This window comes from Melanostigma gelatinosum (genome assembly GCF_949748355.1).
Source record: "Melanostigma gelatinosum genome assembly, chromosome: 19".
NCBI classification, from domain to species: Eukaryota; Metazoa; Chordata; class Actinopteri; order Perciformes; family Zoarcidae; genus Melanostigma; species Melanostigma gelatinosum.
In genome coordinates, this window is record NC_136652.1 from 13,592,969 (window position 1) to 13,620,756 (window position 27,788).

The 27,788-nt window shown below is 44.4% G+C and overlaps 1 protein-coding gene across 3 annotated transcripts; it reads left to right on the forward strand.

Annotated features, from left to right (window-relative positions):
• Positions 1-1,876: 1,876 nt before the first annotated feature.
• tulp4a (TUB like protein 4a) lies at positions 1,877-25,200 on the forward strand (the record flags this gene model as incomplete). 3 transcript variants are annotated; one of them, XM_079290455.1, is made up of 14 exons in its annotated part: positions 1,877-2,128; positions 11,725-11,853; positions 12,765-12,926; positions 13,398-13,578; positions 16,940-17,077; positions 17,186-17,352; positions 17,764-17,988; positions 18,163-18,397; positions 19,325-19,469; positions 19,893-20,037; positions 20,171-20,264; positions 20,400-21,004; positions 21,170-23,842; positions 23,979-25,200. In XM_079290455.1, 14 exons carry the CDS (start codon positions 1,877-1,879, stop codon positions 24,093-24,095), a joined length of 5,268 nt encoding a protein of 1,755 aa, XP_079146581.1. In that variant the 3' UTR covers positions 24,096-25,200. The 3 variants fall into 3 exon arrangements, with proteins under 3 accessions (XP_079146581.1, XP_079146582.1, XP_079146580.1); XM_079290456.1 differs by having other exon boundaries at positions 20,400-20,899; positions 21,317-23,842; XM_079290454.1 differs by having other exon boundaries at positions 20,400-23,842.
• Between the last annotated feature and the right edge of the window lie 2,588 nt (positions 25,201-27,788).

Genomic DNA, 27,788 nt, shown 5'->3' on the forward strand with positions numbered 1-27,788 from the left:
TTAATTGGTCAAAATCACGTGCCTGTCACGTGACCCAGCTGTCGGGCCCTACCAATGTACACAGTAGCAGGCTGCAGAAGAAGAAGAAGAAGAAGCAGCAGCAGCAGCAGCACAGAGCAGAGGTAAGCACTTCACCGGACGTTGGTGTCTCTCCGGCTTTGTTAATGAACTGCCCACTTTGTCAACAAGGCCACCGACCTCTGGGTACTATGAAAACCTACGTGCTAATATAAAAAAAAACCGAAAGGATGAACAGTGCTCACGTGCTAGCTGTAGCCTGCTAGCGACCAAGTGCCAGTGGCGGATGGACGGAGCTCAGTCTCCGCTGATGGTCGCTCAGGTTCGGCTAGCTGGTCGGTTAGCCGGTTAGCTACCGCTGGCTGTTCTTTGTGGAAGGGGGAGACAACACAGACAAGCTAATGTTCACCCACGAGCATGTCTGTTAGCTAGATTAGCGTCACTGCACAAAGACGACAGCTACATTTAAACTGTGGAGATTAATCTGCTGACATGTTTTGATCTGTGGAGCCAGCACAGCAACATACATAATCTAACGTTAGCTATCTGTTGCTAGCAGGCAGCTCACTTTGGGCTTTTTTGTCATCCTCTTCACCTGGCTTCAGTAGTATTTTAGTATTAAAAACGTTATTTGTCTTTCTTTGCATTAACTGCACAATACACTGGTTTATGTTACACTTCTGGTGGAGCAGCGATTGTACCGCCACCTGTCTATAATTTAGTTTTAGTGGAATAGATGTAGCTACTATTTTTTCTCATCACCGGGTCTCGTTTTATTGTCCGATGACAGTAGCAGTTCGAATCTTAACGTACGTTAGTGCTATTTATTTTATAGCTATAATAGTTTGTCACCGTTTCATTTGTTTTTCGCGTCGGTCTTTTATCACATCGAATTGTTACTGTCGCCTTGGTACATCAGTGCTAGCCTAATAAAACGGGAGCTAAAATGAAACTAGGTTCTCCTGAATAATTCAGTCGTTAAATGTCCTTCCGCTGAGCAGGATAGTCCTCGAACTGAAGTGATTACTCTTCATGAGTAAGTGATGGTTAATTTTAGGTTAGCGCATTCATATTTAAATTACCGGCAGTGGGTGGCAGGTGAGTGCTTCCACCGCTTTTACACTGTTCATACTTTTTTTTTTTTTCCCCCATGTTTACTTTCTTAGCGACAGTTCTGTGCGATACTGACGTCCTCTTTTTGTCTCCAGCAGTCCTCCATGGGATCCCCGAGGCGGGTTGTAAAGAAGACGGGATGACGTTACCGGGAGAAGCTGATGGAGTCCCTGCTCCTCCTCTCACACACACACGGGGGTCGCATGAGGAGGATGCGGAGCACTGACATGACACACTGAACTGGACAGAAACGCTACGAACATCAACTGGAACCTGGGTTTGTTTTTCTGCAGTCTGCCACAGTGGATTTCTAAATCCTTACCCGGTACTCTCTCGTATGTTGCCTTGTCATTTAAACATCACCAACAAGGCAGCTCACGTGATCAAACGCATTACAATGACTTGAATGAGTGCCTTTTTTGTTGTGTATGCAGCCCATTCAGCTGTATGACATGTTCAACACAGCTTCGCTAAAGAAGTCCACAGTTTCGTGACCTCATTTGTACTTTTTTGGGAAGTGTTCACTGATCACCTTTTTAATCGTTATTGCAAATCACCGAGGTAGCCGAGGGAAAGCGCGAGTACTATGCACCGTTGTCGCTGTCTCACATCTGACACTGAACCAGTGACTTCAGCGGAGGAGAGGCGTTCATAACGGTACCGACCCCTCCGAAGAACCCCCGACCTCCCTCTGGGTATATTTTCTTTTCTTATTTTATCTACGGGGGTGTGGAAAGCTGCAGGGATGTTCGCCGCCGTGGAGCACGGCCCGGTCCTCTGCAGCGACTCCAACATCCTGTGCTTGTCCTGGAAGGGCCGCGTGCCCAAGAGCGAGAAGGAGAAGCCGGTGTGCAGGAAGCGCTACTACGAGGAGGGCTGGCTCGCTACCGGGAACGGTCGAGGAGTCGTCGGGGTCACGTTCACGTCCAGCCACTGCAGACGGGACCGGCCCACCCCGCAGAGAGTCAACTTCAACCTCAGAGGACACAACAGCGAGGTAAGAGGAGTTTCCTGGGTAAATGTGTATTATCCTGCTCGAATAGGGCGTTGATATTTGGGTCGGCTGGAAAGGTAAAGAACAAATCTGAGTAAAAACATTGTTAAAGTTGCGATGTGACATCCTGACTAAAATGTTCAACATATTCTTGCCCTACCAAGCAGTAACTTCAGAGTGGTGATCACATTTAGTTTATAAACCTTTTTTACAATATTCAAAATCATTACATTGAATATTATCCAAATTATGCCGCAACTGTAGGATACTCTTCTATACCTGACTGTGAAAAAGTATTTTAGAAACTCTAATTAAGAAAAAATGAATTATCTTAGATTTATTGTCTGAATGATATAACTAAGTACATACACGCTTCTTAATAAAACAGCGTTAGGGCATTTCTGATTATTTACTTAACCCATCTACCCTTCCTCGAGCTCAAACTCTACATTATAAATACTTACAACACACGTTTCTCTACATTTATCCATAAGATGATAGTGTATTGATCCCCCTTCAAACAGTCTGCTTAAACCTCCTCAGTCCCATACATCTGGGATGCAAATGGCTGCAAACCAGTAGCACTCTGGGCTCACAAAAATGTGACTAAAGAGTCGAGCCAAAGAAGATTTCCTTTCACTTTTTCCTTTCCCCAAGTGCAGTGTCTGGTGAAGAACAATGTCCTTGAAGCTGCTGGTCTCTGTACTTATTTAGGGCAGGTGTTTGTCAACAAGCATCTTGTCTAGCACAGAGGTGGTTCACTTTAGTTAAAGGGGGTCCGAAAACCTGTCCCACGGCACGCTTAAGAGTTTCAAGTCTTTCTACAGCAGTTTATTTCACTGTTTTAACTCATAACTAACTAGATAGTATCACCATACACTCCGTGTGGATACACCCGTCAGTATAGCAGTGCTGGCACCAGTAGACTGCAAACAGGTTGCGTTTTCTCTCTTAGTGGGTGGAGCTGTTGGTCAGATGGAGCAAGGTGCTGTGTCAGCATCCCATAAGGCAGCTGAGGGGAGAGTGGATGAATCCCTACAGAGAGTGACTGAAGCGCAGCAGAAATGTCATTTAACTCTGCCCACTTGAATCTGGTCCAAGTACTGAAATTTCCCTTTTTATTATTTTTGGTGCATGCGGTGTGGAGGAGATTAAACCTACACTACTCAACTCGACCCACTTTTTTTTTAAAACATATTTGAATTTGGCTTTATGCACTTATTTGGGCTGATTTAAATTCATTATGACACACATTGAACACATGTGCTACTGGAAGAAAAGTGCACACTGCCCTCAGCCCGGCACCAGTAATGAAAGCAGTAATGTCCTGTCCACTTCTGCTCTATATTTGATATCCAGCAATAAATAAATGCTTTGGGAAATCCATCACTTGCCCACCCTATGCATAATTTGGGGTTCCTGACAGTGGTGGAAATCACACTGCCAACTTAACTTTTGTCAAGCGGTGACAGATGTGTTCACTCACCCATGTCATCTTCTATCTGAAGAGGAGAGGACGCTCTTTTCAGGCCAACCTCATGGGTGGTATAGAGTCTCCAATACTGTCAAACCAACATAAATTCATTAAAAAAGAATTTAAAAAAAAAATGCCGTGTCAATACATTTGGGTAACCTTTCCTCATCTCAAAGAAGCCGCACACTCAGCAGTTACGTCCCCCGACGGTCCCGTCCTTTAAATGTCAGCAGCGTCATTGAGCACTTGTCGTCGCTGGTGACGAGTGTCCTTTCACGTTAATTGGCTCATGTTAGGTTATGAATGACTACACACACGCACACACACACACATGCTTCCTGTGGGAGTCCAGTCCTGCCAAGATCAATACTCATGGCAGCATCCTTAAGTTTGGCCATTATTCCTGTTTGATGTATAGATCAAAATGTCCTGTGATCATTTTAATGTAAGCGAGCGTCTGAACGGATGTGTCTTTTGGACTGGGCCCAATACAGGCAATGTAGTAAAGTACAGGGCGGATCTTAAGCTGTCAGACATCTGTTAAGAAGAGGGCAGACGGGTAGAGTACCGGAGTCCTGCAGAGCACTGCACCGCCTCTCCCAGGATAGAGGATTTGATTTACACTGGGGTCCACCCACGATAAGCACTATAAGATAAAAGTATGTTGTGTTGTGTAACTCGGCTGTTGTCCGATTGTAGCACCTGTTCCTAGGACTCTCATGATGTTCTTCAGATAATGAAAAGGCCTGTAACATATCTGTGATTGTCGCTCTCTGTGTTCTGTGGGTTGGGCTGAGAGAGATAATAACAAGGTAACGGCTTCAAAGGGAGCGAGGTGTGTGGTGCCATGCTCCTTTTGTTCCCTCTCCCACAGACATCTTTTCACAGTGGGCGTGAGGAGAAACCTCTTGTTTTTCATCGAGCTTGGTTGCTTAGCAGAAGTGCTCAGACTAAGTGCACAGTATCGCATATCTATAAACATTTTGTTTTTGTGTGCATGCTTTCAATTATACTCCATGTCAACCATCAATTATATTATTTTATTGTCATGGTTGTAGCCCTGTTTGATTTCTTATTGTTAAGTGTTAAGCGTGCTTTATGTTGTGTGTGTGCTTATAGGCTCATCCCGTTTCATGACATCAAAAAAATGTTTGTATTGCAACACAAAATAACATAAATGTAAGTAACTTCTTTTAGGATGATTAAAAATAAAACAACCAGACAAATAATAGTTGTGTTGAAGGAGAATGTATCCTCAAATGTCCCGATACTATTTTTATAGAATTTTCTAAACAGAGCGTCTGACCTTTTTTATCAGCAAGTGTGTCTGCTGCATTACACGAGAGAACAATAATATTGAAAATAGATGAAAGTGCCCCGTCTCTCTAAGTGACTACACCTCTGATGCTGCGGTGTTATTCCTCGGGGACGTGTATCAGAATAGATTGCCTCTTTTGACAATCCACTGCTTTTTTTTCCCCGTCATCGTGCGCTCCGATACTGAGCAGACAGTCACTAGGAGTCCGTTCCTTCTCCACGAGAGCTGAACATCCCAGACAGGCTTGACAATGACTGTCAGCATGTTGACAAGGAGTTTGGGAAAATTGTCTGCCAGCATCCCATCAACTGCTAGCTGTGCCATTTGTCCTACGGTGCAATCATATATATGCTTTAATATTTTAAAAAGTACTTTTATTTCTAGTGAAAATATCCACTTTTCTAATACGGTTCCATAGTAGATTTAGTATGCTGTATGTTGCCCATATATTGGTGTTTATTTTGAAGTTTTAAAAAGCCTTCTTTTGCTGCAACATCATTGGCCCTTGAGGGCCTTTCACACAGAATGCAATAACTGCACCGCTGCTCTCTGAATCCGTTATTTCCAATAATGTTCGTTGCATGGTGTATGCTGAGCCCAGAAAGTAGAACATTAAGAGACCATCTCAAGGGGGGATGTTGTCACTTGTTTGTGAGTTGTTGAGACGAATGCCCCTTTTTAGTGTTGTGTGTCTACTGAAACTGTTGAAAACATGTGTTCATACACCTCGCTACCCTTCCCATGAGTCTTAGTGGTGGGTTATTGCCCAAAGGCAGGAGTCCCACCTGTTGGTTTTCCCCTTTGAGGCCAGACCCGGGCTCTTCGCTAAGGCAGAAAGGGACTAATTGTCTAAGGACCTTTTTAAAAGAGACTGGTGACCCAAAGTGCACCAGCTTATGTTTACCCCTTCACCATGTGGGTTCTAATCCCAGTGCTGCTTCTTTGGGTTGTTGTTCTCTGAAAATGTTTCATGGGGTTTGTGCACTGAGGGAATCCCTCTCTCCGATGAACCCCACCACCATGTCTTGGTGTGCTGTGTGACGTTTTCATGAATTAAAAAGTTGTCTCTTGACGGAACCTCATCAATAAGTCAGTTGCGATGGCCTGTTCGAGAACCAGCACTGATCTGGGACATGCACAGTTGTTTTCTGTGGGCAGGGAGGAGGAAGAGTTTGACTTCTGTGGCGCAGTACAACTAACATGTCTGCTCAGACTTGTTTACAGACTATAATAATGGATTGCATGACAGGAATAATGCTGCATCATTGTTCCTGCTGTACAAGCAGAGGAAAGTTAGAGGAAAGCCGTCACTTTTAATGGGCTGTGCTGCATTTCAGTCTCACTCATCTCCATCACCACCTGTGTCCAGACACTTAGTGTCTCGTCACACCGCCTAAGTAGTTCCTCCCTCTGCACCACAGCTCAGTCCTCCTCTGTCCTCCATCATGGTCTGATCCCCTGTGCCGGTCACTATCCCACCTTTACACGACTTCCTTTAGAGCACTTTCTTCTGCTCTCTCTTCGTCTGGCCCCTTGACATCAGAAGCCCTGAGTACACGACCCATTCACCGCATTAAAATGGTCTCACCAAATGTGCTTAGTGGAAATGGGTTTAGTGGGCTAATCCATCCTCGGAGAGGACACGTAGCATAACACTCGGGCTCGGCTGCTCCCTCACATCCAGGTGGACTTGTCTGCTCGCTAGAACATTTCCAAGAGAGACAGCGTGGCCTGGACGGTGCAGGTTCTTCTTGCTATGAGCGGTGTTTGTCGTCAGGGCATACAGTAAAGAGCATATACTTATCATTCTGTTAATCTTTAAAGAACACTAGTGTAGGGAGAAAATACAGTCAATGTTCTGCAAACATTAAATAATGAATCACAAGATTTTCAAGCATGTAGCTGTTTTTAAATCTTTTGCATCGTTCACACCCAGTGATAAGCAATGTAAATGCTATTATCGGATATTGGTATTGATTAAGGTTTTATAACTTATCACACGCCTGCTCCACTCGTAAACATTTCAGATTCAACCTCCGCCGACGGTCCCGCCGCCCTTTCCTTCACGCTGCAAATCACTCCGGGCCTTTACTTCGTCCCATTCTGGCTTCCTTGCTTTTTGTATCAGCACAACGCTAGCGCTTCTTTAATTGAGTTTTGCGTCTGATTTAATATCACGTCAGACCCAGAATCAGAGGGGGTGGTAGAGGGGGGGTTGTACAGAGAAAGGGAAGAGCCTCTCCTTCCTGCACGCTTGCGCTGCATCAGATTTTATTGTCGCCCTGGTGGTTTTGACTTTCCAATAATTCTACACTCATTAGTCAAGCGTGGAACCAAGTGTTCTTTAGAAATGGTATTATATGTTACTTTCTCTAATTTATGTTTTTTAAATCGATAAGTCTGTATTGTTTCAACAGTCCACATTTCCAATATGGGACGATAAAGGCTAAGCTGAACTACACCACGTTATTTTATAATAATTGTAACTGACATATTTTCTGGCTTATTTAGATTATAAACCCTTGCTTTACTTAAAGCATGTGTACTGCATGTGTAGTTTCATCTAACAGTATGCAGTGTCACATAGGTATAGATGTGACAAAACAATCTTAAGCTGTACTTTAACAACATTGTGGTCGTATTCCACCAGTCCAGCCTACTCATCCTTAAGCTTCTTGCTAAAAAATAAATAAATGTACAGCTCCTTCGTGCCAGGGACCAGTGCTGCCCTGGACCCGAGTGCTCACGACTGCACGACTGCACCACTGTGCCGCTGCACCGTCAGTGTCCTCTCACTTCTGCTGACTCCGATATAACCCAAAGCTGTCCTTTTGATTTGGTCTTCTCGGTGAAGTTGCTGGGGTCAGCTCAGCTCTCCAAGTCCCAGCAAGAGGCCAGGGCTGCAGTGACGACAACACGGCGCTGCAGGAGGGAAGATGCTGCCAACTTCCCAAGGAGAAGTTGTCAATGGCCATGCACGGGCCAAGGGGCAGTATTAAATTATCGTAAACATGTAGTCTCCTCTTCTCTAGGTAGTGGTTTGCCTGGCTTGGAGCGTGTGACTTTCGCTGAGATGCACCGATTGCCATTTTCTTTGCAGATTCAGATTTTAAAGGAAAGTCAAACGTGCCGATTGCGACTTTCTTTCTTTCCATTCGAAGATCTATAAATGAAGACATACATAATCACTGGATTATGCTGAGCAGCATGCAGGGGAAGGATTTTTACAATATAATATATTTGAATATATGAATCGCTTTTTCCCTGATGTTCTTAGTACGTTGCTAAATTTGTTGCTAGTTGTGTTTTTAGAAAAGCCCCTAATTCTAGTGAAAAAGTAGGTAAATTGGCAACTGTGTGTGGCTGAGATTGTAGTTTACTCTCTGAGCCGCTGTGGACACGACCTGAACCATCCTGCGGCGCATGCGTGTAAATTTGGTCACGCTGGAAATCATCCGAATGGGCCTGGAGCACACGGCATCAATCACCTGCTGCATAGTGGTTCATTTTTGTCGGTGCTTGTCTTTGACCATGCAGCAAATGATAACCGGTGAAGAGGAAGATGAAGATCTGCGTGTGTTCGTTCCTTTCCTGCCCGTGATCCCTCTGGCCCCTCGCTGTCCTGTGGCTCCTCACTCTGATCCCGTCTGTCTCCATGTGATGTCTGATCTCCCAGATCGCTGTGATGCAGCGAGGTGCTCAGCTGTCCCCCCCCCACCCCCGCGGGATGCCTGACCAGCTCACACTAATCTCCACGCTGAGCTAAATTTACACACACACACACAGTATTCTCACCTCCATGAGGCTGCAGATAAGTGTGCACACATGCAAGACACAGCATGTGTAAACCTTATGCTAATTTCGTCTCTTTTTTTTTCTTCATTTTGGCCCTTTGTTATTTTATGCACAGTGTATGAATGATGTTAGAATTATGCAAACTGGAGCTCCTACCTAATCTAAAGCCTCATGTATACACTGGCTGGAACTGCATCAGGTTGTATAATACCATCCGGAAAATCCGTTTAGCTCACCAGAGGTTGCAGACAGTGCGCGAGTGGAGTAACAACACTGATCTGTAGTCCCCCAATGAGATCCTTGAGCATGGAAATGTCTTCTCTTTGACAGTACTACGACTGAAACTGGTCAGCTTTGTGCCCACTGAGCACTGTAAGCTGCATCAGGTGACTGCTGTGGCTGAATGATGGATGGAAGGCCGTTTTTTTAATGGTCCGTGATTATAGTCCGCTCAGTCAGAATGAAATAGCTGCGGACCTGCAACAGGCCGGGTCTCATTGTGTCCTCCTTCCTGCAGTTTGCCAGCTGAGACACACCTACAGATGCAACATTAGGATTTATACCACTGGGATTGGGAGTGAAAACACAGTAAATCTGGCTCACAGGACACCTTATTGCTGAGGGAGCGGGGCCAGGAGAGCGATGAATCCTACTGTTCCCTCATTACGCTGGAGGGCTGCACATGGTGTATTCATATAAACATGTTTGTGTGAGACGGATCACTTTAAGTTCACCTAGGATAACCCCGTCTTCTATCACTGCAGACATTTAATGAAGCACAAGGCGGTGGCTTGCTTCCCCCCCCCCCCCTACAGAATACATGTGACTGGTAACAGGAGTTACCTCAGCATTGTTGCTGCAATTGCATAGAAACAACTTCTACTCATGAATGTTCCCTGTTTGAACTTTATTTATAGGAGCATTACTCATGTACAGTGAACTAAAAATTGCTCACAATATAACTTACCGTAAAACCAGGACGAAAGCTACCTGGGATTTCATCCACCACATTCTGGTGATTATTAAACTAACTCCAGCCTGGCGTCAGACAATTTGTCTCCAGTTTTCCCGACATTGGAGTCTCATGGGCAGGTGTTGTGTGTGTGTGTTAATACTCTGGCACATGGCCAACAACTGGAGAAAGTTAAGGGCCTGGGGCCACACATTTTCCTGCTCTATTATTTTCAGGAGTAAATTGATCCACTTTTTTTCTTTTTGCTAATTTGTGTTTATTGGGTAGCTTTCTTTGATATACACTCCAGATATTATATATATATATAATAGATATTTCCATGCCACCTAACCTCTTGGATTTCATCAAGAAACAGCCAACTGCACTAGTTTAGATAATTAATAATTATTAATAATAATATTATTATTATTATTACTATTAACTTGGGCTGAGTGTCTATATTGTGTTATATAGCGCCATTGTCTTTTTTTCAGAGCGCTCTGACTGCTTCCCACACCAGACATTCACAGTTTCATTCAAAACCTCAGTATGTTTTGAATGTGGGAAAAAAAGACGACATTTGGTTCAGCCCTAGTAGAGATGCTGTGCTGCTGCAAAAAGAGCTGCTGACTGAGATTACAATATGACAGATTTGTGTGTATTTCTCACTTTCCCCCTGATGGTGTGAATAACTGTTGCGCTGCTCTGTCTTGTCTGTCCGTGTGCTGTCAGTGTCCTCTTATCGCGCCATGACAATATCTATTATGAATTTGTCTTTCTTCAGGTTTCAAAGTTTATTTATTTGTAAACGGACCAGTCCAGCTTGGTTGACGGGCCGCGGGAGGGAATATTATTGTTTACTTTGTTTTTTTTCTATAACTTTTCTGTAACTTTCTCTTCTCAGACACAAAAACAGAAATGTAGTCTGAACATCTGATTATTAATTCATAATAACACCTGTTCAACTGGAGCATGGACAGATGGGACTATGTGTTTGTCTCAGAGGGGTGAGGAGGGGGATGGTGTTGGGGGGGGGAGCAAGACTGGGTGGCTTAGCCAACTCTCAGCCACTGATTTGTTGGACTTGTACTCAGAGAGCGTAAGCCCCGGTAAAACCTTCCCTGTCTTGAGTGGTTCAGCCTGTACAGCCCACGTGCTTCACTCAGCAAGAGCAGAGCTGCTCTCTGTTTCGGATTATTCAGCGGGGAATAGGCTGAGTCACGCTATAAAAGACCAGGCAGATAGACACACAGGGAGAGGGGGCAGGATGGAGACCGTAATGGTGCCTTAGAGATGGATGATGCTGACAAAGTAAGAGATTATGGACAGTTTGATTCATACTGTTCTCTGCCACTGATCCAAACTTCTTCCCCTGCAACTCATTTCTTAGGCAAATGACCATCCATGTCTATATCTACCTCTGGGGCCAATGCAGAAACCCATGTTTCTGTGTTGGAGGCTATACAGTTTACTATATGCCCACAATATAGTATTGTCTGTAGAGACGTGCATGCATCAGTGCACCTTCTCTTTTAGATGACATTTTCCTTTAGTTACAAACTAAATGCTTTCTATAAAATTATGATTGAGACATAAGTTCAGAAAGTATTGATCAGAAAGTATTACGTCCCAAACAAGGAGGACCTCTCAGAAATGCATGTTATACGTGTGGTATGTTAGACAACACATGAATCTCATCGTTTGTAATATTCAGGATATTAGCAGCTCCTTTGCAACTTTTTCAAAATGAGCTTGACCCACTTTGATATATATTTTTATCTGGTTCATTGCTAAATTTAGCTCATTGAAATGTGGGAACTTGGTTTTTACTTTCTGGATTTGAGGCGTTTCAGCTGACGCCCCAATTTGGAGCGACTTGCGGCGAGAGTGCAGACAAGAGTTCAGAGTTTTGATCAAGGACACTCTGACAAGACACACAGTGTTGTTGATCAACTCATTATCTGTTGTAGTTAAAGGGGCAAAGCTGTGTCAAAGGAAGGCCACTGCTAAATTCTTTTGTCCCCCTTTTTTTTTTTTTCCTTGTTTATTTTGTCTTGAAGGTGGTCTTGGTGCGATGGAACGAGCCCTTCCAGAAACTGGCCACCTGTGATACAGACGGAGGGATCTTTGTTTGGATCCAGTATGAAGGCCGCTGGTCCGTGGAGCTGGTCAATGACCGTGGAGCGCAGGTAAAATACACTACCGTACACCGAAATGGGACATGAACTAAATCACTAATTTAAAAGGTGCATTTTTACTTTGACACTGAATTAGGGCTGGGCGAAGTGGCTTATGAATAATATATCAATATTCTGGGTGGTATTTATTTATTATTGACAGACGGAGGAGGGTGGAGGGTCTGTTTTATTTTGAAGTCAGATCTTGCTCTGACTAGTACATACTCATCCAGTAAAACACGGGAGCTAGTTTTACCGTCTCTTTCCATTACCGTTTCCTGAGTACAGCTAACTGGGAAAACCTCCCAGACATTCCGCTTGCTGATTTTGATGATAACTGCAAAGCGAGGTACAAATGCTAGGACTGATCCATCAATCACTGGCATCTGCTGAGCTGCGTCTGACACATTGTGATGGCAACTTATTATTTTATGATCAAGCTAGTTGGTAGATGACAGTCTGAACAATAGCTTCTCTCTTTAAACACATGGCCTATGCGGTTTGAAATGGCCCCTTTTGAGGTTAAGATTTTATTTCATACAAGTATTCATTTATACTGACGTTGGCAGAGTCATTATTTCAGTTGAGCGAGACCCTTTCAGTATTAACAGTCTGCAGGAGGGCATGTATTGTCATTTACCTTATCATGTGATATTCTGACAGCACTGGTCACATTACTGGGGAAAAACGAAATGCCTTGCTAGCAGATCCTAAATGCAGTTCTCCTCTTAACATCTCGTGTTTTTTAAATTCTCATCTTTGCCATCATTAGATATTGAGAGCACCTAAAAGACTTGAACACTGTTAATGAAGAGCAGTTTCTCACTTGTGCTAAATAGATATCTCATTACATTTTACAGTGTTTGCTTTACAGAATAGATATTAGTTAATTGCTAATAACTGATGTGTCTGGTGCGCTGTAGGTGAGTGACTTCACCTGGTCCCATGATGGTACCCAGGCTCTTATCTCCTACCGGGATGGCTTTGTACTGGTGGGATCCGTCAGCGGGCAGAGACACTGGTCCTCTGAGATCAACCTGGAAAGCCAGATCAGTTGTGGTATCTGGACCCCCGATGACCAGCAGGTAACGCACACAAACACGCACGTCCCACAGAACTGTGACGGCTGAAACGTGTCCGCTTAGCACTGTGCCGGCCTTTGAATGCTAATAGATGTAGAAGTTTCCGGTTGTCATTTTCCACTTTTATGTATGTGGACTTCTCCCTCGGAAGGCCCTGAGGGAGATCCTCTTTGAGTGACAGCAACCGTTCTCTGTCTTGAATGTTTTGTGAGGCTATCTATGTATTTGCTTTCATGCTGTTAAGTTGTCAGCTCAGGTTGGACATCATTAAACTCTTAGTCTCTGCCTTTGTTCATCGCCTTCATCCCATTTACCAGTTATTTTCCATGTGATATGCATTTCTTTCGTCTTTCTTTGCTCTCTAGCCGTCATCTCTGTGTCTATTTCTAAGTGTGCCTGTCTTCTGTCTCAGTGAAATGTCTTGTTTTGTTTCTTTCTTCTTCTCACTAATAACCCTCGACTATTTCTCTCTAGGTGTTGTTTGGTACTGCAGATGGACAGGTGATAGTGATGGACTGCCATGGGCGCATGCTGGCCCACATTCTGCTGCATGAGTCGGATGGCATCGTCAGCATGTCCTGGAACTATCCCAGTTTCCTGGTGGAGGACAGCAGTGAGAGCGACACAGACTCTGACGACTACTCCCCACCGCAAGGTAAGCATCTTGGGGTTAGATATGAATAGACTGCTCTTTGTGGCGTCTTCAGGCACACAACAACAAAAATGCCACGATGAGACATGATGCAAGTGTATAATCTGATGAAGAACTGGAGATAAACGGTTTAGCTGGTAAGGAGTTGCGACTATAAGGACTTTAGTGGCTGGAGTAGTTCAGCTGTTTCATGCGTAGGTACCTCGGTGCAGAAGAAAGCAGATGTGGGACCATCTGTTAGCTTCTAGCGCCACCCACCTTTTACCACCATCTTTTATTGCGCCATCAATTCGTCCTCATGCTCTTAGTCCTTAGGGAGGGGGAGAGATTTCCAAAGTTGGGGGCACCAGGTGGAGAAACAAGTTATGGCTAGTAGGTCTGCGCTATATCGTCAATAGCAGCCTCAGCCCCCCCCCCCCTGGTATTCCCATGAATATTTTATACTCTGAAACACATAAATGGTGCCTGGGTTCTCTGTCAAGTGATTAGAAGGACCATATCTATGAAGGACATGGAAAAGACAAAGCTGCATGCGTCTGAACACGCTGCACTTTTGACTGTCTTTTTGATGTTCGGATGTCTTTCTTGAGAAAACAGGGTTGTATGCTCTGTTCTTGAATAAGGCACCAAACTCCTATTTTTTATGGAGTGTACTATTGGACTAAAGTGCAAAATGTGTGAATTGAAGCTTATAGTAGGAAGGATAAGTCATTAGAAGGATAAGTCATTTGTGATGCTGATCTCACAGAGAGACGTTTAATGAAGCTTCAGAAGTGAGAAGATGACTATTCAACGATTTTCCACTTCTCTGCCAGCGGTAAAGACGGGGAGGGAGATACTCATTAAAACAAGAGTGTGATCAAATGGAAGGTGGGTGGGGGGGCTGCGTTGAAAAGATGGAGGGCAAGAGTTGGAGGATTGAGCTGACGTTGCCACTCCACCTCCTGTTTGCTCTGAATGCTGCAGTAACATCCTAATCATGTGCACGCATTACACATGTACAGGGATATATAGTCCGTGGTGTCTATAATGTGAATCCCTGGATATTAAATGTTTCTGTGGTGGCCCCAGTAATATTTTGTATAAGAATTTGATTGCACAGGCAAAATGTTACTAACACAAAGGTGGATCTCCTCCTGTTCTTTGAAGCATTTAAACTATTGTATTCTATTTAACTCCCTCTCACACACTTTTACAAAACACTTCTATAAGGACGCTTTATTATATACTTTATTTAGATTATTTTATGTCCTTGAAGTTATTTGCTTTTATCAGTAGGCCTTGAAGCCGTCATGTTGTCCGATTATTGTAACTAATATGTTATACAGATACAGAAGTTTTGTGGTGGAAAAAAAGTTGATTTATTTGGCTATAAAAATATATTTACAAAATACTTTATTTTCTTACTTTTATCAGGTGTAAACAGACACACTGGTGTTGTAGCCGTAGTGCCAGACACCTGTTGATAGGTGGCCACCTGCCATACCAGCAGCAGATATCACAGTGTAACGGGTGTGCATTACGAGACTCTTCACGTACGACACTGACGGTATACTCAAGTGGACAATCACAGCCTATACCCAGAAAACCTGGAAAAGGAAATTAATCATCATGAATGAAGATGCAATAAGCATCTCTTTAAAATGTACGATAACACCAGCTGTTTGTACAGATGTGTAAATCTGTCCTCACTGTATTCTCAACAGTGCCATCTTTAACCCAAATCCCCCAGGACTACCCCATAATAATTTTACCTGCAATGTCAATGATGGAGCCCTTGTACTTGTGTGCTGCGTTGACACAGTTGACTGCACACTAGCTTTAGCATTAGGAGAGTGAGAACAGAGGAGTAAAAAAAAAAACGTTGCAAGATAAACACTTACATCCCACTTTTTCCTCCAATGAACTTGTGTTCAGAATGTCATAATTCAAATATTTGCAGGTCGTGTCAGCGTTTCTATTTTCTATTTTTATTTTTTTTTGTGCCTTCCTGTGCTAACAGCCTACAGACATTTACAATGGTAGTAATTAAGAACCGTTAACGGTGAGCCTGAGTGTATCTGGTGAGTTCACTGTCCAACATGTAGATGACCAGTGTGTATCTGCTGCACTGGGACGTGAGCAGCCAACCAAGAGAAGAGTTGTTACGTGGTTCGCTTTCCCCACCGTCTTGCTGCTCTCACCGCCTCGGTTTTTTTGGTTCCTGTTTTGTCTTTTTGCCTCCTTTTTTCTCTTGAGCCTAATTAGTCCCAGTTGCTAAGGCTGTAGTGGTGAGGGTCCGTCCTCCTCCTGCTGTGCTATTTTTCTTTTTTCTTTTTTTCTCCCTCACTTCCCCGCAGGCCACGCAGTAAAGCTGAAAAGTGCTTGCCTTAGCTGGAACACTGATTATGCTGTAACTCACTAATTTAACCGGTCAATAGTAATTGATTGGCCCCGATAGAAATTATCTCTCAAGTCGACAACCCGACTGAGACACTCGACAGCCTATTCCTCCTCCTGCCAGATCTCTCTATCATGACATATGATGATGACCCATTATCACTGCACTGCACAACACACTGCATTTACAGCAGCACCATACATCTCATTTAATGCAAAAACCCATTGTGAACTGACTACTAATGAGAAGTAGTAACTGTATTGGGCTGAAAGTCAAAACTAGAGGTGGATATTTTGTTTTTATGTTTTTATTTGGGTCATTGCTGAGAGTGCGTTAGTGAAATAGTGTATTCTCATGAATAGGACACAGTGGAAACTCACTGAAAATGAATTACAGCTGCCAAGGATATGAAACTGTCCTTGTTTCTCCTATAATGGCCCCGATCCACCTCACAAATAAGCACGTAAACGGACAATATTTATAATGTTGAAATGCATATTAATCATCTCATCCCTTATGAAATGTCAGGGAAAAGCCACATCACAATCCTCTCAATCTTAAGGGGATGGCATTAAATTGCTTCTTTTTTTTTTTTGTCAAACCAGAACTCCAAAAAGCGAAGTTAAGTTTAATATCGCATAACACAAAGAAAATAAGTAAATCCTCACAATTGAGAAGCAGAAACTGAGCCATGTTTGGTGATTTTGCTTGAAAAAAGTTAAACTACCGTAAGCTAGATTGTGGATGTACTCTCTATGTTTTGTCAAACAAAGTTAAACCCCAAGATGATGTTAATGTAGAATTAATTAATGCATATTATTCAGCGCACAGGTGTGTATTATTTTAACACTAGTCCTTCCTGGATAGACATTGATTGACATCCACTACACTGAAATGTGAAAACATCAAAGGTGTATTTTTCTCTATTTACAGATTATACCATGTACTTTTAACCGTCACACACCTCACATTGCCTGTTTACAGTGTCTGTGTTGTACTTGTGTCTCTTCCCAGTGTACAGCCAGAAGCCACTGTTAACAGTCAGCTTCACTTCTGGAGACATCAGCCTGATGAACAACTATGACGACCTCACTCCCACCCTCATCCGCACCGGTCTGAAAGGTGTGTGGGTATCTTATAATTAATGCACGCCCAAGTGTTCCAGCAACTTTGTCTAAATTGCCTCCAAATGTAAGTTCTGCATGCCATGATGGTTACTTTGTGCTGCAGATGTGGTGGTCCACTGGTGCTCGCAGGGGGACCTCCTTGCAGTGGCGGGGATGGAGAGGACCGTCCTCTCCAACGAGCCCTCCTGTCTTCCCACCGCCAGGAACGCACTCGTTAAGTTCTACAACGTTGGGGGTGAACACATCTACACACTGGACACACCAGCGCAGGTGATCAACTGTAACAGGGTCAAACCTGGCTAACGAGTAGTCCGAGTCAACGTAGAATTGTATATATTGTTTTTCCCTTCCTCCAGTGATGACACTCAATATGTATTTGAAGACTTAAGACGTCACCAGCTAAAGTAAGTTTAGAAACTTGACTGCTGTAAACAACACAACACAAACTTAAGATGCTTATTTTTATTGCAGAAGACTGCTGTTCTCAGAATTCATTCTAAGAAATGTACTTTAAAAATTTGCCAAGTTCAGTAAAGACTAACAGTCAGAAACCTGAACATCGACTCATATTTCATGCTGGACATTAACATTGTGGAAGGGATGTAGTGCAGAATCTAATAAATGTGGCAAAACAAACAATCTCACCCTGCTCTCCAATGCATCTCCTCCGTCGCCCTGCAGCGCCCCATCACTACGCTGTGTTGGGGTCACCGGGACTCTCGTCTGTTCTTGGCGTGTGGCTCGGCGCTCTACGTGGTGCGAGTGGAGCACCGCGTCGCCAACCTGCAGCTACTCTGCCAGCAGGGCATCGCCACAGCAGTGAAGGAGGAGAAAGATGTTGCCAAGCTCACCATGCCTTCCCGCCTCTGTTCTTACGTCACCACTGCTTTTGTCCCCACCATCAAGGTAACAAAGAACCGGAGGGCTGTAGTTTACTTTATGCGCAGCATTGCTTTCATAGCTTTCTGAGATTAGACTGCTCTCCAAAGCTAAGCATAACAAACGTATACAGCAGTACACTTTAGCTCATGCTAACACAACAATTTGAGCTCAACTGCAAACCCATGTTTTCTCTTCCAGCCCCCCATCCCTGATCCCAACAACATGCGTGATTTTGTGAGCTACCCAACGGCTGGAAACGAGCGTCTGCACTGTACCATGAAGCGTACGGAAGATAACCCCGAGGTGGGGGGGCCCTGCTACACTCTTTACCTGGAGTACCTCGGAGGGCTGGTGCCGATCCTCAAAGGCCGTCGAATAAGTAAACTGCGTCCAGAGTTTGTCATTATGGACCCCAAGACAGATGGGAAAACAGGTAAAACTAAAGTTCCTCCATTTTGAGCTATTGCTGCCTTCTGTAAAACTGCCTTGGATTTAAAAGATGTTCAAGAACCAATTTTATTTTTCTATGTTTTTGACAATACAAATCATGATTATGTGTTTAAATCATAACATACATCCAGTATATGTTTTACTGCTCTTAACGATTCAAACAGAACTGCTAAATGTATTCCTTATAGACATGTTTTCCGGCTCCAGTGCTTTTCCAGTTATTTGAGTATTCTTGAGTTGGCACTCAGAGAGCGAGTATGTTTTAGCCTCATAGGGCAGACTGGGCCCATGTTAATTAAAAGCTGCTTAATGGGGGCTCTGATGGCCCCTGGGTTTCTCATAAATCAACCTGCACCCTGCCCACACAGTGATAAATGAAGCCAGCCATGAAATGGTTCCAGCCCATTCACACTTTAATGCCCATCAAATAAATTAGCTGGACCTAAACTGGAGCAGCAGTGGTTCACAGACTCCATATGAATGAGGAAAAAGGGAAGAATTGAGACGACTGAAAATAGGGTTTGCACTGAATGGGTCTAAATGTTTATCTGTAGAAATGGTTGAACATTGCTGCTGTCATCATGTTTTTAAACAACATGAAGGTGCCTGGCTCTAATAGTTCTTGGTAAATAGTTCTGGCTCTTCTGGCGCTTGGTAAAATACACTTCCTGCAATGCCAACTTTATTTAGTCCTCGGGATAATACCCTTTGAAACAGCAATATTATAAACATTTATCCAGAATCAAAGTATGGTTTTTAGCATCAAGGTGGCATCGGTTTGCTGCATCATTGTAAATGACAGAAGAAATAATGCCAACAGTAAACTTTATCTTGAGATCTACACATTTCCAATATATTTACTCTAAACTGACGCATTCTTTCCATCCGCCATCTTGTTTTCTCTCCTCAGATGAGATGTACGGCAACAGTCTGATTACTGCCATGATCGACAGCTGTAACTGCTCAGACTCCAGTGACATTGAGCTGAGTGATGACTGGGTTGGCAAGAAGTCTCCAAAGATATCCAGAGGCAGCAAATCCCCCAAACTGCCCAGGTAACCAGACCCCTGACCTGTGTGTACTGTAGCATGCCATTTTTAACTCTATTTCCTTTATTTATATGGCACATAGCAGCCAGTGGTCTGTGTGAAATGAACACATTAATACATAAATCAAGTCAATGTTTGCTTTGCATATTTAATCAGATTGAATAAAGAAGCTATTTTTGTCCCCATTTCAATTCTTTAAAAACATTTCCCACATGATACCCAGTTATTCAGTGTTTGTTTAGATGCTTCTGTGTCAAGTGTGGCATCCCGGCAGTTATTAAACTCTTACCCTGCGTTCCTATATTATCAACCCTGAACATGAATGTGCACTGGAATGTTTTACACTTGTTTGGTTCACTGCATGCCTAAACCTTGTTTTTGTATTTGCTACCTTCTCTGTAGAGACTTAGTTTGTCCCTTTACCAACAGGATCAACATTGATCCCAGAAAATCGCCCAAACTATCTCGCACTACACAAGAGATATCCAGGTCACCGCGGTTACCAATACGAAAACCCTCAATTGGGTCACCGAGTCTAACCCGGAGGGAGTTTCCTCTAGATGACATCACTCAGGTAACACAGCTGAATTCAGTATTTTCTTCTAGTTTGATGATAAGCTCACACATTTCACTATTAGATATGTGTTCTGTAGATTATTTTGAATGTTTTTATAAGTAATAATATTATCTTTGTTCCTGTCTTGTAGCAAAATTACCTTGCTCAGGTCACATCCAATATTTGGGGAACAAAGTTTAAGATTGTGGGACTCTCCGCATTCTTGCCAACTAATCTTGGTGCAGGTAACCAATCAACAACTTCTCCATTAGCGTTTAGCATGAATTAATAAATATATAGATGTCGTCAGTCATTTTAATTGGTCCCATTTGTCAATTGTCTTTATTGTTATCATTCATACTCTGTGTCTCTCCCCTCAGTCATCTATAAGACAAGCCTCCTCCATCTACAGCCCAGACAGATGACCATCTACCTGCCAGAGGTGCGTAAAGTCTCCATGGACTACATCAATCTGCCCGTCTTCAGCCCCAATGTCTTCAGTGAGGATGAAGACGACCTGCCCGTCACAGGCCCTGCTGGTAGCACAGATGACAACCCGCCCTGCACTGTCAACATACCTATTGCCCCCATCCATAGTCCCGCCCAGGCCATGTCCCCCACCCAAAGCATTGGTCTGGTCCAGTCACTTCTAGCCAATCAAAATGTTCAGCTGGATGTCCTAACGAATCCCACAGCCACCCCTGCTGGGGCCGCTGCTGGTGGGTCAGACCAAAGCCAGGACACCATCCTGACAGCCCAGTACACAGTTCCCACCAGGTACACCAATCCTGGTCAGGTCATCTTTGGGGGACTAGAAATTAGTCGCCTAATGGTGGGGCCCCCACCTTCTCATCATCCTTCACAACCACCTCAACAACAACAGCAGCAGCACCATCATCATCATCATCATCATCATCATCAACAACAACAACAACAACAACAACAACAACAACAGCAGCAGCAACTACTACAACACCAACAACATATTCAGCACCAGCACCAACAGCTTCAGCACCAACAGCAACTCCAACAGCAGCAGCAGCAGATACTCCAGCACCAACACTTACAACAGCAGCAGCAGCTTCAGCAACAGCACATTCAGCAGCAGCTCCAACACATGCAGCAGCAGCATCAACATCAGCTCCAGCAGCACATACAACAGCAGCAACAACTACAACAGCAGCATCAACAAATTCAACACCAACTGCAGCAACAAATACATCATCAACAGCAAACACAGCAGCAGCATCAGATGCAACAACAGCACCATCAACATCAGCAGCAGCAGCAGTTTCAGATTCAAATCCCGGTTCCCTCTATGTCATCAGGACAGCCGTCGGGTGCAGCTGTGCTCCAGCAGGGGGCGCTGCAGATACAGATCCCTCATCCACCTGCAGAATTAGTGCTTGAGAGAGCAGTGGGGGGTGAACACGAGCACCTACTGAAAATCAAAACCACTCGGTCAACTCCACAGCTGGCTGAGGGTGATACAGTGGTGTTCAGTGCCCCTCTAGAGCTCAGCAAGATGAATCCCCCACCCCCTTACCCTGGGACAGTGGCTGCCGCTGTGGCTGCTGCGGCGGCTGCTGCTGCAGCAGCATCAGCCGCCGCAGCAGCCTCCAATGCTGCATCTGGAACAGGAGGGAGCACCAGTGGGACTCCTCCCCCGGGGGACCTTTGTCTGAAGAAGGGAGAGTTATCACTTTATCCTTCAGGTCAGCAGCAAGCGCAGTACCCCACACCACTGGGATATGAGAGGATAACAACTTTTGACAGCAGTGGGAATGTGGAGGAAGTATGTCGTCCTCGAACGCGCCTTGTCTGCAATCAGAATGTCTACACACTCCAGGGACCTGGCAGCTCTGCCACTCTCAGGGTCACCTCATCATCATCCTCCTCACAAGACAAGAAGATCCAGCTGCCCTACACCTCTGCAACACTCAACAGACTCACTGCACCTCGCTATTCCATACCCAGTGGAGACCCGCCCCCATACCCTGACCCAGCCAATCAGAACAGCGGTGTCGGCAGGAACCCTGGACAGAGGCTTGACAGCAGTCTGATCCATGCCACTCTCAGGAGGAACAGCCGAGAGGCCGCTCTCAAAGTTTCCCAGGTGCTGGAGCCGCCCAGACCATTGCCTCCTAAGGCTAAAAATAATAGTGCACTAGCAGCCTCGTTCCAGCAGAGGGTGCCAACAGCCTTATACACCTGCAGTCAGTGTAGCAGTGGATCTAGTGTTGGAAGCACTGCCCCAGGGAGCACTAACGGAATAGCAGGAGGAACTATTATCAGACAGGATTTCCCTCCAGGGAATGGGGCGCCACACAGCACAGTTATTGTTCACTCCAACAGCACTACTCCTCTGGCCTCCCAGTCCTCTTACAGCCTGCTGAGCGCTCTTGAAGGATCTGGTTCTTCAGCAGGAGGAGGAAGTAACAGAGACAGGGCTGATTATGTTAATTCAGCATTTAGTGAGGATGAAAGCCTGAACCAGTCACTGAGGAATCTGGCGCTAGGAGGAAATGATGCACCAGGGCTGGTTGTCAAACGGCCGCCTCCCTATCAGTGGGACCCAGCTGCCACGGAGGAGGTGTGGGTTCCTCAGGAACGGACAGCAGCGCTGAATCCCACCGGACCCCACAAACCACCCCCACTTATTCTTAGCCCAGCTCAGCACTTGGATTTGTCCAGGCTGCCTTTTGTCCTTTCTCCAAAGTCCCCCACCAGCCCAAGTGCTGCATCATTTCAAGCTGCTGCAGCAGCTGCAGGCTACCAAATTTCTCTTCAGTACCCTCCAACAACTGCCTTTTCTGGAGCCCAGCTACAGCCCATGCCGGGGTCACCATGCCCCTGCTCCTCCCCAAAGGAGATGGTGGCACCTGTACCCTTCTCACAACAGGAGGCAACCCTTGTATTACCGCCTGGTTACACTGCAAACCTTGCAAACCTTGCAAACCTAGCCTGTTGCCCACCCATGTATCCAGGAGGAAGTGCTTGTTCCGGGCTCCCCATTCCCCCTATTTCCCTTCACACTCCTTGGGGTACCTATAATTCTTGCCCGCCTATGCCCAGTCCTGCAGTGCCACTACCACCCAAAGCCTCCCACATGGCCGTAGACAAAAAGGTCCTTTCGCCACCGCCTCCTCCACCACCACCCCCACCGCCACCACCAGCAGAGCTGCAGAGCCATGGAGGATTACAAGAGGCCATGGCTGAGGCTGGGGAAGGTTTTCAGGAGGTACTCTCCTTGACTGAGAGCCCCATCCCACAGCGGTCCGAGAAGCTCAGCAAGAAGAACCGCAAGCGGATTGATGGGCGCGCTGAGGAGGCTAACGTGCCACCTTTGGCTGAAGGTAGCAAATTGAAAAAGGAGGGCCGAGCTTTGGGTGATTTCAACTCACTCATCTCAAGCCCACGGCTGGGAGGAAGGGACAAGAAGAAGCTTAAGGGACAGAAAGAGCAGCAGTTGAAGACCAAGAAGCTGAATAAAGCTACTGCCAATAGCGAGTTCCAAGACAGTTCAGAAAGTGAGCCAGAGCTGTTCATCAGTGGAGATGAGCTGCTCAATCAGTGCCAGAGTGGTAAGAAGGGCTGGAAGACCAAGAGGAACATGAGGGCTGCCAGTGAGCTGGACGAGATCAAGTGTCGAAAGGCCAACGAGAAGGAGGACCGAGGGCTGGGCAGCCAGGGCTTTGTGTACGTCATGGCCAACAAGCAGCCACTGTGGAATGAAGCCACGCAGGTCTACCAGCTGGACTTTGGTGGGCGCGTCACACAGGAGTCTGCCAAGAACTTCCAAATTGAACTGGAGGGCAGACAAGTAAGAGAGCTCTTGTTCAAGGAATAGCATCCACTGCATGTTGTCTGTGTACTGAAATGACCATTACAAGGAATATGATGTTGATGAAAGTAGCTTCTACACTCTGTATTCACTTTTTGTTTGTTTTTCTACACAGGTGATGCAGTTCGGCAGGATTGATGGCAATGCCTACATCCTGGACTTTCAGTATCCCTTCTCTGCCGTGCAGGCCTTTGCAGTGGCTTTAGCTAATGTTACTCAACGCCTCAAATGAGAGGTCCCCTCCCTGTTTACCCTGAGTTCTATCTGGGATTTTAAAAGCAATCTGTTGAAGGGACAGTTGTTTCATTTGAGATTAATAGACGTTGATTTTGGTGAGAAGACTTAAATCAGCCCTGGTTATAGAGAGAGAGATACAATCATGCTGCACTACACAATGCTGCCACTAGAGTTGGTGCAATAAGCATTGGCTGCATTAGCCAAGGACGCCCTCCGATCTGCTCCGTTTGGTGGTCAGTGGCACCTTGCGGTGCATGTAGGGCCAAAGAGCTGAGCTTTGGTAATCGTCATGCAAATAAATGCTGCTTTAGCTAGAAGAAGCTTATAGACATAACCGATCGGTTAACTGAGAGAAGAAGGTGCAGTTTTCAAAAGAAGCAGCAGTAATACTTGAAAACCACACTCTGGAGATCACCGTTGTGTTTTTCCTAGAGCGCACAGGTACTACTGGGCACTGAAATCCATTGCTGTACAAACTTCAGTGAAACGGTTACCACTTTATTATACTGCTTTTGCTCTTAGGATTTTATTAAATGACTAAACATCGTGGAGGGTAGGAGGTTATTTTTGTTTTTGCTCTCTGCCATTCCTTTTGTTACTCTCTCAGTCCATCTTGGTGGGAACTGAGGTTTAGATATATGCATCATTTAGGAGCACTACTAAGAGGTCACACATTTCACTGTAGTCAAAGGTGTCACTGTTAAAAACTGGGGCAGGTCAAGTAGTAAATATAGATAAGTTGAACTGCAGTCTTTTCCATGTATTTTCCTGGGATGCTGAAGGAAGAAGAAGTGTTACTCTGCTACATGGATTAATTTATCTGTACATTTTGTTCCTTATCTATTCAGATATGAATTTTAACATTATTGTCATTGTTTGTGATACACAATCGTCACACCCTGTCAACATGGTTTTCAACTTACTTGCTTTATTTGGGAGAACTGGTTGCTGAATTTGAATATTGGGTGGAAGGGGTGTACCGAATAGCTTTGACTGATACGTCCTGCACTTGGTGTGAAATATCTACATACGGTGACGCAGGCGCAAAAGAAGTCGCCAAGGCCTGGATTGAACAACTTAACCTCTGGCATGAAGTGATTTGTCACCTGCTGTCACTTCTGTGAAGTGAGTGTGTAGTTGGGGCGAGGGGTGGGGTGCGGGGGGGGGGGGGTGGCACTGCCCCTGCTCTTTAAGACCACACTAAACATATAAGCAAGGTACAGGAAATATTTTTGTATATTTCCCCGATGCCATTTCATACTCTTTTCAGAAGTCATGTAAATACATATCGGTCACATGTAAATGTTGTAAAGAGACATGGTGTGACTCGGATGTCTGTTTGCACCTGTTTTCACTGTGTTTTAGGTGTAATTTCAGGTGTGGAGCGACGCTGTAGAACCGTTTAACTCGACGGCTCCAACCACAAAAAGAAAAGTTGACAGTTGAGATGAAATTGTTGTCGCTGAATCTTTGAAATCAGAACTCCAATGAGGGACGAAGCTATTGAAATCTGCTCATTCAGTAAGCTGACACTGAAATCTGAAAAGCTGTTTCTTTTGTTGTTTTTTCTTCAGGCAGTCCAGCTTGTATTTGTGTTGAACTAAAGACAGAGCGGAGCCAGCTGATAGGACCGTGGACAAGAGTAAATTATGAGGCAAATATATATAAATAGTTTGTATCTGTATAAGATGATAGCAAAACACATCTCAATAGGGCAGTAATATTAGGCAGGTGTGACTCGGGTCACCTCTGACCTTTGTGCCAAAAGATGCATTTGCTAAAATTGATAGGGGGGGGAGGGGAGAGAGAAATGGGCCTAGAGGGAAGTGAAACGTAACTCTTGATATAAAGAAAAGCGATCACTTTGGACCGGCTCTGTTTTGGTCTCTGAATTGATGAGATTATTCAACTTTTTCGTGTGATCTTTCCGTATCACAGCCAGATGCATGTCTGTCAGAGGGGGGATGTGGGTTGAAAAAAAGAAGTCTCTTTTGATAGTAAAAAATGAAAAGAACACGAGCATGTCATAAAGAAAATATCTCTTTGTGTTAGTTGTGCAATATTTTCTTTTGGGCGGGCGGAGGGGGAATCCCATGTCATCAATTTTGACCACAGTTTGATCCCATTCTTTTAGTTCAGCATCTCAGTTGCTGGTCTGTACATTTTATTTATGAGATTATTTCCTGAAGGAGATATAGTATCTATATATATTGTGGAGTTTTCTGAACATTTCTTTGTGTTGCTAAAAACTTGTGTAGCCCAAATTGTGAGCTGGGGAAAATGGGGTTGGGGGGGGGGGGGAAACAGGCAGATTTTCTGTGTTTTGTGAAGTTTGCATTGGATGGCGAAGATGTGAATGAGTAAGTGCCCAGTTTAGTGTAGTTGGTAGACTAGTTATGTAGAGTGTAACTGTCAAGTCAAGGTGTGTCTGTATTCAACTGTGCAGTCTACCGATCCCATCAGTGTTAAATCTATTCTATTTAAATGTGTGTGTGTGTGTGTGGTCATGGCTTCTTACACATACACAAACATCGTTGACACAAGTTCACAAGTGTAAGCCACTGAGTTCCTGGTAAGAAGTTGCCTGTGGACTTCGGCTACGGGTTCGCTTTGAACTGATTTCCTGAGATGACCTGTTGTAGATAATGTAGGATTTGGCTTTTCTTTAGAAAAGGTATGTGCTTTGTATTTGTAGATGTAGACTTAAATGACAAAAACACTTGAAAAGAGTCTGATTTGGTGACTGAACGTTTATAGTGAATGGATAGTAAGGCATGCCATGTAAATTATTTTATAATTGTATATGTCATGCATCTTTTGAATAAAATGTCATTGTTTTCTGAAAAATGCTGTCTTGTTTCCTAAATAGATCCATTATTGTTGTTGAATTGAGAGATGGCATTGAAACCCAGCCAGCTATTGGACCGGACTAGAGTTGACACAAGGTGGCTCTATTGTCTCAAACAGCAAATATTATGCCTTAAAAACAGAAAAGGTCTGGAGAGCTCGGAAGATCAAACGAGTGTAATGAAGGTGCTCTTTGATAGGGAACACAAACGTTCAAGGAGAAAGGTGAAAGGTAAAAGGCATTCTTCTGGCAAAGAGTTAAAAAGCCTTTAATCAGAATTCTAAAAACAGATGGCGCTCTTACATGTTGAGGTACAGCCGGGTTACAACCAGCGCTAACAATGGCCCAGTTCAATTCAAGTGTCCCAGTAGGTCAGGCCAGTGAATGAGCGTGCACAATACCAGGACCCTGAAACACAGTTATGACTCACTATCTCATCACGATGACACACTTTCTCATGATTTTAATATTTTATGTGTATGTCATACTTCTGATGTTTATAGTGTCTCACACATTTGACATTGATGAGAAACAAAATCACAGACTCAGAAACTGATATTTACAAAAAAAATAAAGCTGCTCAATTGGGGATTCTCCACACCCCAACTAGACTCTAATTTGGGATTATGTATTAATAAAGCATTGATGGGTTGTGCATCTTTGGAGCCACACCCACGAAACACTGACACATTGATGTGGCAGTGGGATCCCTGCTGTCATTAGAAGCAGCTCTCTTTCTCTGTCCGTGGTGCTGAACTCTGATCACGTGACCCTCCTACCGTGTGTTTTCTATGAGCTTCCGCCCCCATCCCTCCCTTCTTTTTTTTAACAGCTTTTGTT